The sequence below is a fragment of the Psittacula echo genome, assembly GCF_963264785.1.
Source record: "Psittacula echo genome assembly, chromosome: 6".
NCBI lineage: Eukaryota > Metazoa > Chordata > Aves > Psittaciformes > Psittacidae > Psittacula > Psittacula echo.
In genome coordinates, this window is record NC_137743.1 from 29,856,115 (window position 1) to 29,871,031 (window position 14,917).

Consider the following 14,917-nt stretch of genomic DNA (forward strand, 5'->3'; position numbering starts at 1 on the left):
CTTGCTGCACGCTCTTCTCACTGTCCCGAGGATCTCGAATTCGACCATCTTGTGATCACTGCAACCCTGGAGCGTCACATTTCCAACCAGCCCTTCCCTGTCGGTGGGCACGAGGTCAAGCATGGCACCTCTCCTTGTTGGCTCCTCTGTTACTTGCAGAAGGAAGTTGTCTTCCACACAATTGGGGAACCTCCTGGATTGCTTGTGCCGGGCCGTACCTTCACTCCAGCAGATGTCAGGGTGGTTGAAGTCTCCCATGAGCACAAGGGCCTGTGAGCGTGAGGCTGTTCCTATCTGCCTATAGAGCACTTCACCCACAGATTCCTCTTGATCAGGCGGTCTGTAACAGATCCCCACAATAATGTCCCCCATTGCTGCTCTCCCTTTAACCCTGACCCACAAACTCTCTGTTGACTGCTCACCTGTCCCCAGACAGAGTTCCATACTCTCCAGCCTATCCCTAACATAAATAGCAACTCCCCCTCCCCGCCTGCCAGGCCTGTCTTTTCTATAGAGCCTGTAACCTTCCATTCCAACACTCCAGTCATAGGAGCCATCCCACCATGTTTCTGTGATGCCTACTATATCATACTCCCGTAGTCGTGCACACATCTCTAATTCCTCTTGTTTGTTTCCCATGCTACGGGCGTTTGTATAGAGGCATCTGAGCCGAGCTCCAAATGAAGCCGGCTCATTGGCTGGAGCGGCTGGAATATCTCTGCATCGCTCCGAGTATTTATTATAGCTGCTGGCAACTGACTGGGTGTGTTGGGATGGAACGATGCCCCCCTCCCCCAACACATCTAGTTTAAAGAACCCTTGACCAGCCTGGCAAGCCTCCTACCAAAACCACTCTTCCTCTTCTTTGTCAGATCAGCTCCACCAGCCCCCAGTAGACCTGGCCTACTAACTTGGGCCCCATGTTCAAGACACCCAAACCCCCGACTATGACACCACCCTTTTAACAATTTATTAACCTGGCCAACCCTCTTAGCTTTTTTAAGGTCCTTCCCTGTATCCTGGAGAATTGACAAAAAGACTATCTGAGCTCCAGAGCCCCTAACCACCTCTCCCAAGGCTCTGTAGTCCTTCTTTATGTTCTCCAGGCTACTTCTATCAACATCACTAGCATCCACATGGATCACTAGAAGTGGATAATAGTCCGTGGGATGAACTACAGTAGTGGATGAATCTGTTGTCCTTTTTATATTTATGCAGCATCATTCCTTGAGGCCTGAGCAATAACAGCCTCAATGAAACATTATCAGAATAATTAAAATGAAGAATTCAAATGTGGAGGAATCAGAGTTCTGTGTCTGAAACAAAGACCAGAGAAGGCTACAATGATCATCTCTGTATAATTCATACTCAGTAGTCTGCTACGTAGTAAAAGGCAAAGCAAACACGTATTCTAAATAATGCTGAGGGATGGTAAGACAGAAAGCCAACCAGCAGTCATTGATGGATCACACTAGGATCACCCTAGGCTACACAGACTTGTCAGCTCACTCTGGTGAAAGGAGACAGAACTAAGAAAAGAGAAGTAGATCTGTCGTTAAACCCAAATTTTTAAGATCAAAGTTCTAAATTGTGAGCAGCCAACACAAAGGAAAATTGTGGTGGTAGTAGGATAGAGTTTAGAGCTGAAGAATTATGCAGAAGAGAATTGGAAAGTATTTAACACTGGCAGGAAACCGTGGCCAAACTAAATTAAAGGAGTTGGAGAAAGAATGACTCCCTAAAGGCAGCTATGCAACATGCTTCTAAAATTAATACATGAAAAGGATTTGCACATTTATTTCAAAATAAAATGATTATGTTTAAAAATAGCCCACTGTCAACTTTTCTATAAACCCTTCAGTGAATTGACTCGTGGTTTTTCAGTTATTCCATATTTTAAATGGACTTTGTAAGAGTTTTTGACAGAAAGACACTAAACACAGCTCTCCTCCTCTCAGGTACTGTTAAAACTGTTTCTAAATATATAAACAATTTTACATCAAGTATTCAAGAAAACTACAGGCAGTTCAACAGCTATTTAGACAAGACTAGCTGCTGCTGAAAATTATCTAAGCTCTATGGCAAGCTTGAAGTTATACAGCTGACATTTGATTCCTTGGGTATTCCTGAGGCAGTTACTTCTCTGTCATACAATAGTATATAAGCAATTGTCTAAAAGCATATGGCTTTGTCTTCCCCAAAAAGTACCTGAAATTTTACAAATGGCAGCAGCGTAAAAAGAGGAATCAGTATTCTCCTTGCTCCGAGTGCAGCATAATATCTTTACTTATTATGGATTAGAAAAAGCCAACATGATCCCCAGCTATTTCTCCAGTAAAAGGATTAGGGAATAACTGAAACAAGCATGTTGTTCTTTAGCTACAACTTCACTTTTTAGCATCCCTCCCTCCCCCCAAATTGTTCTCTGCTAATTTTCTGAAATGATTTATTTTCTAAGTGTACATTCTGTATGTTCTAGAGTCATGATACTGTCAGACACTGACAAATGTCTTCAGTGATGAATTTGGCCTGGGTAATCACCAGCTACACCTGATCATTAAGGTTGACTTAAGTCAGCCACAACAAAGTCCTCCACAAAACCCTCTTGGCTCTCCTTTGTTCTTCCTCTTTCCTACTTCCACCCCTGAAGTTTTGCTGAAATATCTCATTCTCTTTCAGTTCAAGGGAAACCATCAGCATGTCCAGGCACAACAGAAGTGTGGAAACATACTATCAAAAGGTAGCAATTCTCACAGTTTGGCCTCCTCTCTTATGTAGAGGCTAGGGACCTTAATGAAATTGAACTGCTGTTTCTAATCCTGCCAGAAGTCCTGAGTGTCAGAAATGCCACTGATCCCCAAAAATGCTTTTCTTAGATGCAAGGATGTATGTAGACATGACCTCCACAAATCAGCATTATGGATGCTGTAGATGACCTGGGTGTTTGCAAACAAGCCAATTGTTCTGAACTAAGTCATTTCACAATTTATTGCAGAGCATAAGGGGTCTAAATCTACTGAGGAGCTTATTTGCAAAAAGGTCATGGCACATATAGCTCTAGCTACATAAACGTTAGTAATAAGACTTGAAATTCAGTGCAGAAAAACTTCATTATAGGAAATCTTGATATAAACAGTTATATTTTTCTGAAGCACCCTTTTCTAGTTAAAAGTGAACGCCTTGTCTGATTTTAAATACTAAAATATACTGATGCTAGTTTCTGGCTGCCCGTAGTAGTCTATGGAAACATACCTTAGAGCTAGGCATCTACATAGTGATATGTCCATCATTCAGGCAATGCTGACTGGAAAATAAACTATAACTAGAAGAATAAACTCACTGTTTAGAGGCTAAATGGGTAAAATTTATTAAAATATGCCCTCCTTAAACCACGACACTTGGATTAGGAAGACATCAGTAATTTGTTTGCAGTCAAGCAAAGGAGAATTCAGTTTTAATTTTTGTCCTAGACTGAAGTGTATGAAATTAAACTAACTTGTTTATAGCATGAAAAAAGACAAAACTCACCATAAATCAGGCGAGTGCAAGCAGTTCAGAACTGCAATGCTAACAGTACTGAGCAGTATCTGTCTAAATTGCCTGCCAGACTAGTCTGTCTGGACTAAAAAACTAGCATGTGGAGCAGAACAGATAATTTTCTTCCAGCATAATGGATTCAAATGTCCATGATGGTTAAATAAATTCTAAGAAAGTCACAAATATTAGCCAAGAAAGGCAATAAATGTACATTTACATACACAGTAAATAGCATAGCATGAACGATAACATCAGTTTAAAGCTGCACACTAAGTTTTCTATAACCACATAGGGGATGTGTAATTAAGGCCAATCTTCACCACTGGAGGTGGAGAATGTTGTGGTACTTTCTACAGGGTAAAGAACCAGCAAATCTGATTCATCATTGTCCTGGGTTCACCTGTAACAGTTCTTTTTCTCCTTCTTAGTAGCTGGTGCAGTGCTGTGTTTTCCACTTTAGTCTGAGAACAATGCTGATAAAACACCAATGCTTTCAGGTTTTGTTAAGTAATGCTTACTCCTGATCAAGGACTTTTTCAGTCTCATGCTCTGCCAGTGAGGAGGGGCACAATAAGCCATAAGGAAGCAGAAGCAGGACACCTGACCCAAACTAGCCAAAGTGGTATTCCATACCACAGCACATCATGCCCTACTGGGGGCAGTTACCCGGAAGGCCCAGATCGCTGCTTGGGTCAGGCTGGGTATCGGTCGGTGGGTGGTAAGCAATTGTATTGTGCATCACTTCTGTTAATTTTTATTTTTTTTTCTTCGCTTTTAGTTTTATATTCTCTCCCCTTGTTATTTCCCTCATCATTATTATTATTGGTGGTAGCAGTAGTGGTTTTGTGTTATACCTTAGTTACTGGACTGTTCTTATCTCAGCCCATGGGATTTACATTCTTTGAGTTCTCCTCCCCATCCCTCCAGAAGTGGAGGAGAAGAAAACGGGGAGTGACTAAGTGGCTGCGTGGTTCTGAGTTACCGGGCTGGGCTTAAACCATGACAACCATTTAAAGAACAGTTATTTTACCAGAAAATAAATAAACAAAATAAATTAAATAAAATTCAAAATAGCTCTTCCAAATTCTGCAGGAATGACAATAGGTTCAAAGCATAAGTGTATCTCATTTCATCAGAAAAAGACAACTACAACTTCCATATAAAATTCAAACACAGCCAGGAAATCCTTTCTTTCCTCAGTGGCATGGATTATAATCTTGTGGAACAGCCCTTCCTGGTCAGGTTGCTCCAATGGAAAGCATGGATCCTTTAAAATATCTGGAGAGATGTCAAACACGATAAAAAATAGCTCCAAAATCATGACACTGACTGTGGATTGTGGTTTCCCTTGCTTGGAACCCTTTTTTTATTTTTTTTTTATTTTTTTTTTTTACCCATATTGCTGCCACAAAACTTTGTTTCTCAGGATCCCATAAGAAACTCTGTACTGCTTTGTCCTTCTTTCTGACTTTTCTTGTGTTTCTGCTTTCCTCTTTATTGGTTTTTCACATCCCTTAGAAATACTTTGCTCCTTTAGTACTCTACTGATTTATGCAAATAGGAGGGAACTCTTGCCTTCTTCAGGTGGGAATTTCAACTTGAAGGTAAATATAACTAATTGTTCAAAGGGAACAAGCTGTTTTCATATCAAACATACCTGAGCTGAATTTCATATTGCCCTGCATGGCGAGACTGCACATTCCTCAAAACCAGTGTGAAGATGTCTTCATTTTGCAGGATCTCACATGCTGTTCCCGGCATTATTTCTTGTCCATCTTTAAACCAGTGAACAGTGGGGAAAGGATCTCCAGCAATGGCACAGGATATAAGGACATTTTGCCCAGGAGCTGCTGTCACTGATCGTGGTTTGCTAATGAACCAGGGCTGAATACCATCCTGAGGTTCTGTAGTTTACAAACACAGTTTGCAAATCAGGAGAAAATGGCAAGCTTGAATGTAACTGGTAAGCTAACTAATTTCAGGGAAAACAATCACAGACAAGCAAAGTTATTTTGAACATGCAGGGTAAAAGTTTATAATCAAAAATAAGTCAGGCTTTAATTTTGGAAGTAACTTGTGTTGGTACTAAAATTAATCATTTATTTGGCAGTTTACTGGCTCTATCCAGGCTTATATTAAGAGAAAAACAAAGGGAATTCAAATCTCCCCTAAAAGGAATCTTGAAGATTTGTCCTTACATAGAATACAGAGAATATGCATAGGAATAGCCTTAAGGACAAGTGATGGTACTACGACTGCTGTGCAGCTGAGAACTCATGTAATAAATCATCATTAACAATTTATACAATTGCATTTAATATAGAAGACTGACACTGAGACTAGATTTCAGAGGAACACAACAATGACAACAGACTACAGGCTACAGACCCACCCCTGGAGGCACAGCTCTCTGAAATCCTGGGGTTAAGATCCTTGACATAAAAAATAATACAAGTCTCCCACTGATTTATGAGAATTCTCAGTAATGGTGATGGGAAAATGTTGGCATACGGTAAGATTAGATGAAGTCCCCTGTTATGTATGTAGCAAATGCCCAATAGCTGGAAGCTTGTAGGCACTTCAGTGTTTACAGTGGGATTTACATCATATGTGGAGATTCAAAACCAATTATTTTGCAGACAGTTCTCAAATTGCAGAAATCATGTGTTCCTCACTTGCTACCACTAGAATGCTAATATTAAAGCAAGAATACCTGGCTCCTAGACAGCTTTTCCAAAACCTCCGGGCTTTAATTAGAAAGAAAAACATAATTAAATTGTTTACATTAAATCCACAACTAAGCAAGCTTTATAGTTATAATCTTAAGCTGCATTTAGCAGAAGTTTTGCACTGTCCCTCGGAACTGGACTCAGGAATGCATTTTTGAAATAGTAACAGAATGTTCCAGAGTAAAAAGATTTCTTTTTAAAGTTGCTTCTGCTCAATATCCTTTTTAATTCAGATGCAGAGAACGAGTACTCCTAACATCCTTCACAACAGACCTTATAAACACTCAGGTACTTCAGTAGACACTTCTTCTGCACATTTCAATAATTTTCCTTTAGCATTTCCTAAGGTGGAGAAGAACTTTATACCTTGTACTGTTAATGTAGCCTGTGTTTGAGTTTCTCCTAATTCATTCCAGGCTTCACAGGTGTATTTGCCAGTGTCTTCAGGAAATACTTCCTGGATGTACAGACTGTACTCATTGCCTTTCTTCTCAAAGTGGAAATCTTCTGTCTCTTGGATTTCCTTCCCATTGTGCAGCCAGATAATTTCAGGAGGGGGATTAGCTGAAAAATAGGAAACAATGAAAATCAGACATGCACAAAACACCACCGTATACTGATTTACCAAATGAACAAGGTTGGCTGCTTTCTGCCATTGATTTTGCAATTCCATTCAAAACATTCAGGAATTTCATTAACTGCTGATGCTGTGTAATGTGGAATAGTTATAAGTCTGTCTTATTACAGCTAAAATACAAATGAATAAGGGAAGCATTTGTACAACAGAAAGGGAGAATGAATTCTAGATCTCATAAAGGTGATTATCAAGGGTTTCTATTAACAACATTCATATCAGGACTGCTCTTTCCTACATCACTAATCTTATAGAGTCATAGAATACCAGATTGGAAGGGACCTCAAAGACCATCTGGTCCAACCTTTCTAGGCAAAGCATGACCTAGACTAGATGTCCCAGCACCCTGTCCAGCTGAATCATAAAAGTGTTCAGTGTTGGGGAATCCACCACTCCCCTGGGGAGATTATTGCAATGGCTCACTGTTCTGTTAATGAAAAATATCCGTCTTGTGTCCAGCTAGGATCTCCTCTGGAGTAACTCGTGCCTATTACCCCTCATCTTTTCCTTGTGTCTCCTTGCAAAAAGGGAGTTTCCATCTTTCTTGTAGCCACTCTTTAAATACTGCAATATGGTGATAAGGTCCCCTGAGCCTTCTTTTTTCTAGGCTGCACAAGCCCAGCTCTCTCAGCCTTTCCTCATAGAGCAGGCTTCCCAGTACTTTGATCATTTTTGTGATCCTTCTCTGCATCTTCTCCAGCCTGTTCGCATCTCTTTTTTTATAAGAGGGACTAAAACTGAACACTGTTTAGTTCCAGGCTTGGTCTGACAAGCTCTGAGTGCAACAGTGACATCTTTATTTCTGCTAGTGGTGCCCTTGCTCATGTAACCCACCATCCTAATGGTTTTCTTTGCCACAGCGTCACATTGTTTACTCACATTGAGTTTGCTGTCCACCAGGACACTCAGGTCCCTTTCCAGAGAGCTGCTTCCCAGCCCAGTAGATCCCAGCCTGTGCTACACTCTTGGATTGTGCTTGCTTAGTTGCAAGACCTTAAACTTGTCCTTGTTGATCTTCGTAAAGTATCATCCTTGCTGACATGAATTCAGTCTTGTTTGCTTCACAACAAAAGCTCTTACAAGTCCACTGAGACTTAGATTCAGTTCAACAGCAGGACCCAATAACAGCATTATTTTTGTTGTTGTTGTTATAGAATCATAGAATCATAGAATAGTTAGGGTTGGAAGGGACCTTAAGATCATCTAGTTTCAACACCCCTGCCATGGGCAGGGACAACTCACACTAAACCATGTCACCCAAGGCCTCATCCAACCTGGCCTTGAACACCGCCAAGGATGGAGCATTCACAACTTCCCTGGGCAACCCATTCCAGTGCCTCACCACCCTCTCAGTAAAGAATTTCTTCCTTATATTCAGTCTAAACTTCCCCTGTTTAAGTTTTAACCCATTACCCCTTGTCCTGTCACTACAGCCCCTGATGAATAGTCCATCCCTAACATCCTTGTAGGCCCCCTTCAGATACTGGAAGGCTGCTACGAGGTCTCCATGCAGCCTTCTCCAGGCTGAACAGCCCCAACTTTCTCAGCCTATCTTCATACAGGAGGTGCTCCAGTCCCCTGATCATCCTCGTGGCCCTCCTCTGGACTTGTTCCAACAGTTCCATGTCCTTTTTATGTTGAGGACACCAGAACTGCACACAATACTCCAAGTGAGGTCTCACGAGAGCAGAGTAGAGGGGCAGGATCACCTCTTCCAACCTGCTGGTCACGCTCCTTTGATGCAGCCCACGATATGGTTGGCTTTCTGGGCGGCGAGTGCACACTGAAGCCGGCTCATGTTCATTTGCTCATCGACCAGCACGCCCAAGTCCTTCTCTGCAGGGCTGCTCTGAATCTCTTCTCTGCCCAACCTGTAGCCGTGCCTGGGATTGCTCCGACCCAGGTGTAGGACCTTGCACTTGGCATGGTTAAACTTCATCAGGTTGGCATCAGCCCACCTCACAAGCGTGTTGAGGTCCCTCTGGATGGCATCCCTTCCCTCCGGCATATCAACCGAACCACACAGCTTGGTGTCATCAGCAAACATGCTGAAGGCGCACTCAATCCCACTGTCCATGTCACCAACAAAGATGTTGAAGAAGACCGGTCCCAACACCGATCCATGAGGGACACCACTCGTTACTGGTCTCCAGCTGGACATCGAGCCATTGACCACAACTCTTTGCGTTCAGCCATCCAGCCAGTTCTTTATCCACCAAGTGGTCCACCCATCAAATTGATGTCTCTCCAATTTAGAGACAAGGATGTCGTGTGGGACAGTGTCAAATGCTTTGCACAAGTCCAGGTAGATTACGTCAACTGCTCTGCCCCTGTCCATCAGTTCCGTAGCCCCATCATAGAAGGCCACCAGATTGGTCAGGCAGGATTTCCCCTTAGTGAAGCTATGTTGGCTGCCACCAAGCACCTTGTTGTTTTTCATGTGCCTTAGCATGCCTTCCAGGAGAATCTGCTCCAAGAGTTTGCCAGGCACAGAGGTGAGACTGACTGGTCTGGAATTCCCCGGGTCATCCATTTTCCCCTTCTTGAAAATGGGGGTTATATTTCCCTTTTTCCAGTCGTCGGGAACTTCACCTGACTGCCATGACTTTTCAAATATGATGGCCAGTGGCTTAGCAACTTCATTCGCCAGCTCCTTCAGGACCCATGGATGGATTTCATCAGGTCCCATGGACTTGTGTATGTTCAGGTTTTTAAGATGGTCTCGAACCAGATCCTCTCCTACAGTGGGCCTAGGGTCTTCATTCTCACAGTCCCTGCCTCTGCCTTCCAAAATGATAAAGAAACACCTGTAATGGTCTGAACACATTAACACTGGACAATGTTCATCCACTCTGAAGCTCACATTAGACAAACCTAGCTCTTAGTTTTAAAATACTGGTTCCTGGAAGTATTATTTCAAAATGCTAAGGCACCTGCTAAAAGAAAGAGACAGTGGGAAAAACAAAATACTTTGTGGCAGGACTTAAAATTTTTAAATAATACTGTTCTGTAGGTACGCACCTGATACCTCTACACTCATTATCACTTGACTTCCATCCATTACTTTGAGGTCAGTCAGACCTTTATGGAAGATGGGTGCAAAAGTCTTGTTTAACTTGACAGCCTGTGAACTTTCTGTATTCTTGCTGCTCTTCTTTTCTGTGAAGTCAAAAAGAGAACAAAAGGGGTCTCTTACTGGAATTCCCATGAGAAAATTTAACTGACCTTAGCTTCAAAACAATTTTGAGTCAGTGGTTCTGTTTCAGCTCTCAGAAGGCAAAAATCATGGAAACTACCCAATATAGCTGGTTTGCATTGCCAGTAGTCCAAGCAGAAATGCAAGAAATGGGAATGGAACTGCTCTTCCTCCAGGGATCCTCTTACATCATGGTTAAGAGATATCTTAGAGTATCACACAGAAATTTACATTAATTTTCCCCAAGTACACATGCTCAGGTGCAAAAAAATCCCCAACAACTTGTTGCTAACAATTCAATGCCTTTAATAACTTCTAAATTCACATAAAAATCTAAAGATGTGTTATAAATTGCTATTCTCATGATTGATTAATTAAAAATATAAATTCACAATAATGTAAGATTTGCCACTGTATGAAACTACAAACCATTTAGATTACTAGATGTTCAATATCAAATGGATTTGAGTTCACCATACTCTTCTCTTATATTACTGATCGATGATGGGAAAGATCGAAACCTGAGGGTATCAACATGTATCACAAAACAAATGTTGGTTTGGAGCCTTTTTTTTTTTTTTTGAGGCTGTACAATCAGATTATGAGTGCTGGAGTTAAACTGATCACTTTTTAAAAGCAAATCTATCTGTAACAGGTATGTAACTTCCAGTATCAGCAGTGGTCTCCTCCATCTTGGATTCAGAGGCTATGAAGAAACATCATTGATCTGTGACCTAAACAGTACAGTAGAGCAGGAAAGATATTTCTGCTCTAAAAGCCTGAGCAAAGACAATTCTGAAGCCAAAGTGGTGATCATGACCAAATATAAGAAGTCACAAATATTTATCAGTCACTTGGATACACTTTTTGTTTTGCTTAGCTTGAGTTCAGACCTCTTACGTCTTGCCTTTAAAATGCTACCCAACTTTCTGTCAATACATGAAAATATCATCATTTTACTTATTCCCACCTTCAAAAATTTCAAAGATATATCAAGATCATCCAAACTAGTATTACATCAACACGAAGTGCCAGGCTGAAAAAATACCACCATTCATAAAAGGACAGTGATAGAAAAACTGTAAGCATCTCACTAAGCAAATCTACTGAACCTCTGGGATGCAAGAAGTTAAGCTTGTCCCAGGGTTATTTGAGCTCAATGTAAATTTGGAAGCTGCCTGGAGAGGAAGTATCTAGCAAAGTTTTTTCTAGCCAGAATCTTGTCTTGCTGGCTTATATTGTAGGTCTTTTCTTGGCACTGAGCAGCAAGATATTGATGAATGTGAGAATGGAAATATGGGACCTGACTGAGACCCACTCAGTTTGGTGTTATGGACTTAATACTCTGAAATGCCTGATTTACCATCAGGCCACACTGATCAGTCTTAGGGCTTCCTATAGCACCTGTTCCTAAGCAACTAATGCTGCATAGAAAATAGTCAAGGATACAGCTTCAAACAACTGCTGTACTAAGCAATATCAGCACATGCTCCTTCACTACTCTAATGCCTTGCAGAAAATCCCTTTGTCCCTTAGATTGAAACAGACTCAGGAAACAAAGGAGAAATTTATATAATGTCAAAAAGGAGGAAAAGAAGAAAAGAAAAAAAGGAAAAAATCCCCAAAACTAATAAGACAGGAAGGAAGCATAGGAAAAAAAAAAAATTAAGAAAAGGACACTTAAATAATATGTTTTTCTGATCCCTTTTATTGAAATAATTCATATAATTGCAAAACAAGAAGGCAGATATGCAATAAAAGGAGAGAAGGGAAAGGAAAATAAAAGCAGAAGTGTGGTTTTAGACCAACAGAGAAACAGATTTGGGGTATGACTGGAGAAGTACAAGCCTTCAGAGAGGACAGATAACAGAAAAATAAGCTGAAACAGCTCCCATGAGAGAGTTAATGGTGACCAGGAAACAAATTTGCTAGTAGCTGCTCTAACAGCAATTCTCCCAGAACAGACTGAGCTGCCTCTAGCAGAGCCCTGGTACAAACAGCATTAAGTACTCCACATCCCTTGCAACTGAGTTTTTGCTTTATTAAACTGGTGTGTCTGTTCCATGTAGTCTAAATAAATGGATTTATGTAATCAAGGAAGACAACACTGTATAACAGCCTCAGCTTATTAGAAAGAAATGGGTGAGCAGCTACAGAGGAAATAGAGCAAAATAATTTTCCCAAAGGAATTTTTCAGCAAAGCTAACTCCTCCAAAATACGTGCTGAAGAAATAAATTTCGTGTACTGGAATAAAACCACCTTTTTGCACAGAGCTGCATAAAAGAAAGCAAGCATATAATTCACAGTAATTGCATGTATGAATCATAAACCCAACAAGATTACAGAAAAGTTAGGCCTCAGTTTCTGAAGCTATCTCAGACAGATATATCCTGTGCTAGTGAGATCTACTAATATGAGTGACATTGAGAAGATATAGTGGGGCTGCGGGCCCCTATCCCAAAAGAGTGGCCTGCAGGATTAAGGAATGAAGAACAACTTGTTACTGATCAGTACTCACTATTTGTAAGTGAAGATGTCAAATAAAAATGAAGAGGGGGCAGAAGCTGCCTCACCATCGCACAAATCTTCAAAATAGAGTTTACACTGAATTTAAGCACTACATAGGTTTATGCTGACTTCTTGTATGAAAAGGCTTAAGTAGATTATCACAAAAATTTTGTGATGTTTCCTGACTTTGCAGCAACAACTAAAAAAACTTAGGTTCTAATCCATAAATGCTATTTGTTCATTAAGAAACCATAGAGGCTTATTTCATATATTTCTTCCTTTACTTAAAATTCTACACTGTAGACTTCTAGACTTAGAAAAAAAAATAAATTGACTTACTGACAACTTCAGTTTCTTACAGATACTTTACACAAGACAACACAGCCAGTTTTAGATATGTTATTTAGTTTTATTTAGTCTTAGTCTAAAATCACTGCATTTTCTCAGAAGGGACTAATAGAATCATTCAGAGGCTAAATTAGAATGACTGAATGTTAACTATTTTCAAATTCTTCTGAAGCTTGCAAATGTTTTTAGTTGTTTATTTATTGCATAGCACCATGCAATGAGTCAGCGCTCCTCTGATGAAGGCTTTAACATTTCACAACTTTACTTTCAGACAGCTGCACTGTACATTTTCACAGCTTATTTTAAGGTACCTAAAGTCTTCTTCAATTTTAGCCTTTACAGCTCTTGTTTGGAAACATAGCAATCATTTTGATTTTGGAGGGCACTTGGGAAAAGAAGAAACTTTGCTCATTCAAGATTAAGCAAATAATTCCCATAATTCCCATTTATGGTGAAAAGATACCATGTGATTTTATTTCCTTTTGAAAACACTTGGATGATTATTTTGCCGGCAAAGTAGTACAAGGGAATCCATACACAACAAAAAACACAAACCCAGGCACTTTTTGCAAAAGGGTAGTTTCAGAAAGTGTAACAATAATAAAAGTTCACGTTCCCTGGCTACAGCTAGGTGCTGGCTAGTTTCATACATCAGGAACAAAAGCTATGACTTCCACCAAGAACATGAAGCACAAGGAGACAAATAAAACAGGACACAAATAAGGAAGCTGCACACAACAAAAGGCCAGTGTAAGAGCTTGCTCTCTCTTCATTCCTCCAAAGCCCCTTTCATCACACAATCTCCTCTGGGGTTCAAAATTCGTATGCTTTTCACTGACAGCTGGCTTCATAGCCCAAAGCAGGGGGAAGGAAGAGAAAGAAGAAAGCGCTGGTACAGCTCGCAGGTCAGATACAGCAATTCACTATGCTTCTGGCTGAAACAATCCCTTTCATAACACTGCAGGGTATTTTTGCTGCCAAAACTTCAGACAATAAAAATATGGCACATCTGTCACCAGAAAGGAAATCTGGAACCTAAAGAAAATTTTGTCTAACATCAGCATAAGGGCATTACTCAGTTATATGTCTATGTATCCCCAAGCTTAATCAATTGGATGTGAAAAAGAGGAGATCTGATCTCTTTTATTATGCTAATGCACTCTAATTGCCTATAGCCATTTAACCTCTGCCTCACCACTTACTACTTATTACTACTTGTTACTTTCGAAGTAGGAGTTGGTTCACCTCTAAGAACGAAAAAGAAGTAAGAGTTAACACACAGCTATAGTGACTAAAAAAACCTGCACCCCAGGCAGTTCATTTTCTCCCTTCCTTTCCTTTTCCCAGTCAACTTCTGCTGCTGCAGTGAGTTCCACACAGGTGGATCATGTCAAAGCAATTCATGAGTAACATCAGAAAACACTACATAGGGTGGGCTTGATAAAACACAGGTCCACAACAATAACTTGTTTTCAGACTATGCAACTAGTGTATTTTACAGTAGCCTATAAAAGCTGCCAGAATTTTTTAAACCACAGCTGTTGGTTTCATGCAGGTTAAATCATGCAAGATAATACAGAAGATACTATGATTTTCTCAAAGGCTGTTTACAGAGCACTGAATTCTCAAAGGCTCTTGTAAAATTATGAGATCAAGAAGTTTAAAAATTTTTGCAGAGATCTGTGGCCTGGCATAATACATAAGCCCAGCTGGGCATTATCTTGTAGCCAGTGGTCTCTGTCATTTCAACAGGCTTTCGATAAGGTGTTACACAGGGTGATGGATTTAAAAGTCCACCACAATGATCCCACTTACATAGTTCCTATGATTTTTTGCCTTTCCTCAGACTCTAATATGCATGAATGCTGGGAAACAGCAAGTAATAATATGCACAGCTCAGTGGGAAACACAGTCTGGGACACCAGAAATAGTAAGCAAAGCATTTGCAGGGTACCTTATATATC

At 40.5% G+C, this 14,917-nt stretch overlaps 1 protein-coding gene across 2 annotated transcripts in view; it reads right to left on the reverse strand.

The window, feature by feature from the left end:
* Positions 1-14,917, reverse strand: part of MYLK (myosin light chain kinase) — a gene marked incomplete at its 5' end in the record, with an annotated part of 215,674 nt that overhangs the window by 83,840 nt on the left and 116,917 nt on the right. For both annotated transcript variants that reach the window (XM_080620716.1, XM_080620717.1), the window contains 3 exons: positions 5,195-5,441; positions 6,633-6,830; positions 9,922-10,059. In XM_080620716.1, the coding sequence (XP_080476842.1) occupies positions 5,195-5,441; positions 6,633-6,830; positions 9,922-10,059 (583 nt within the window). The remainder of the gene's footprint in view (positions 1-5,194; positions 5,442-6,632; positions 6,831-9,921; positions 10,060-14,917) is intronic.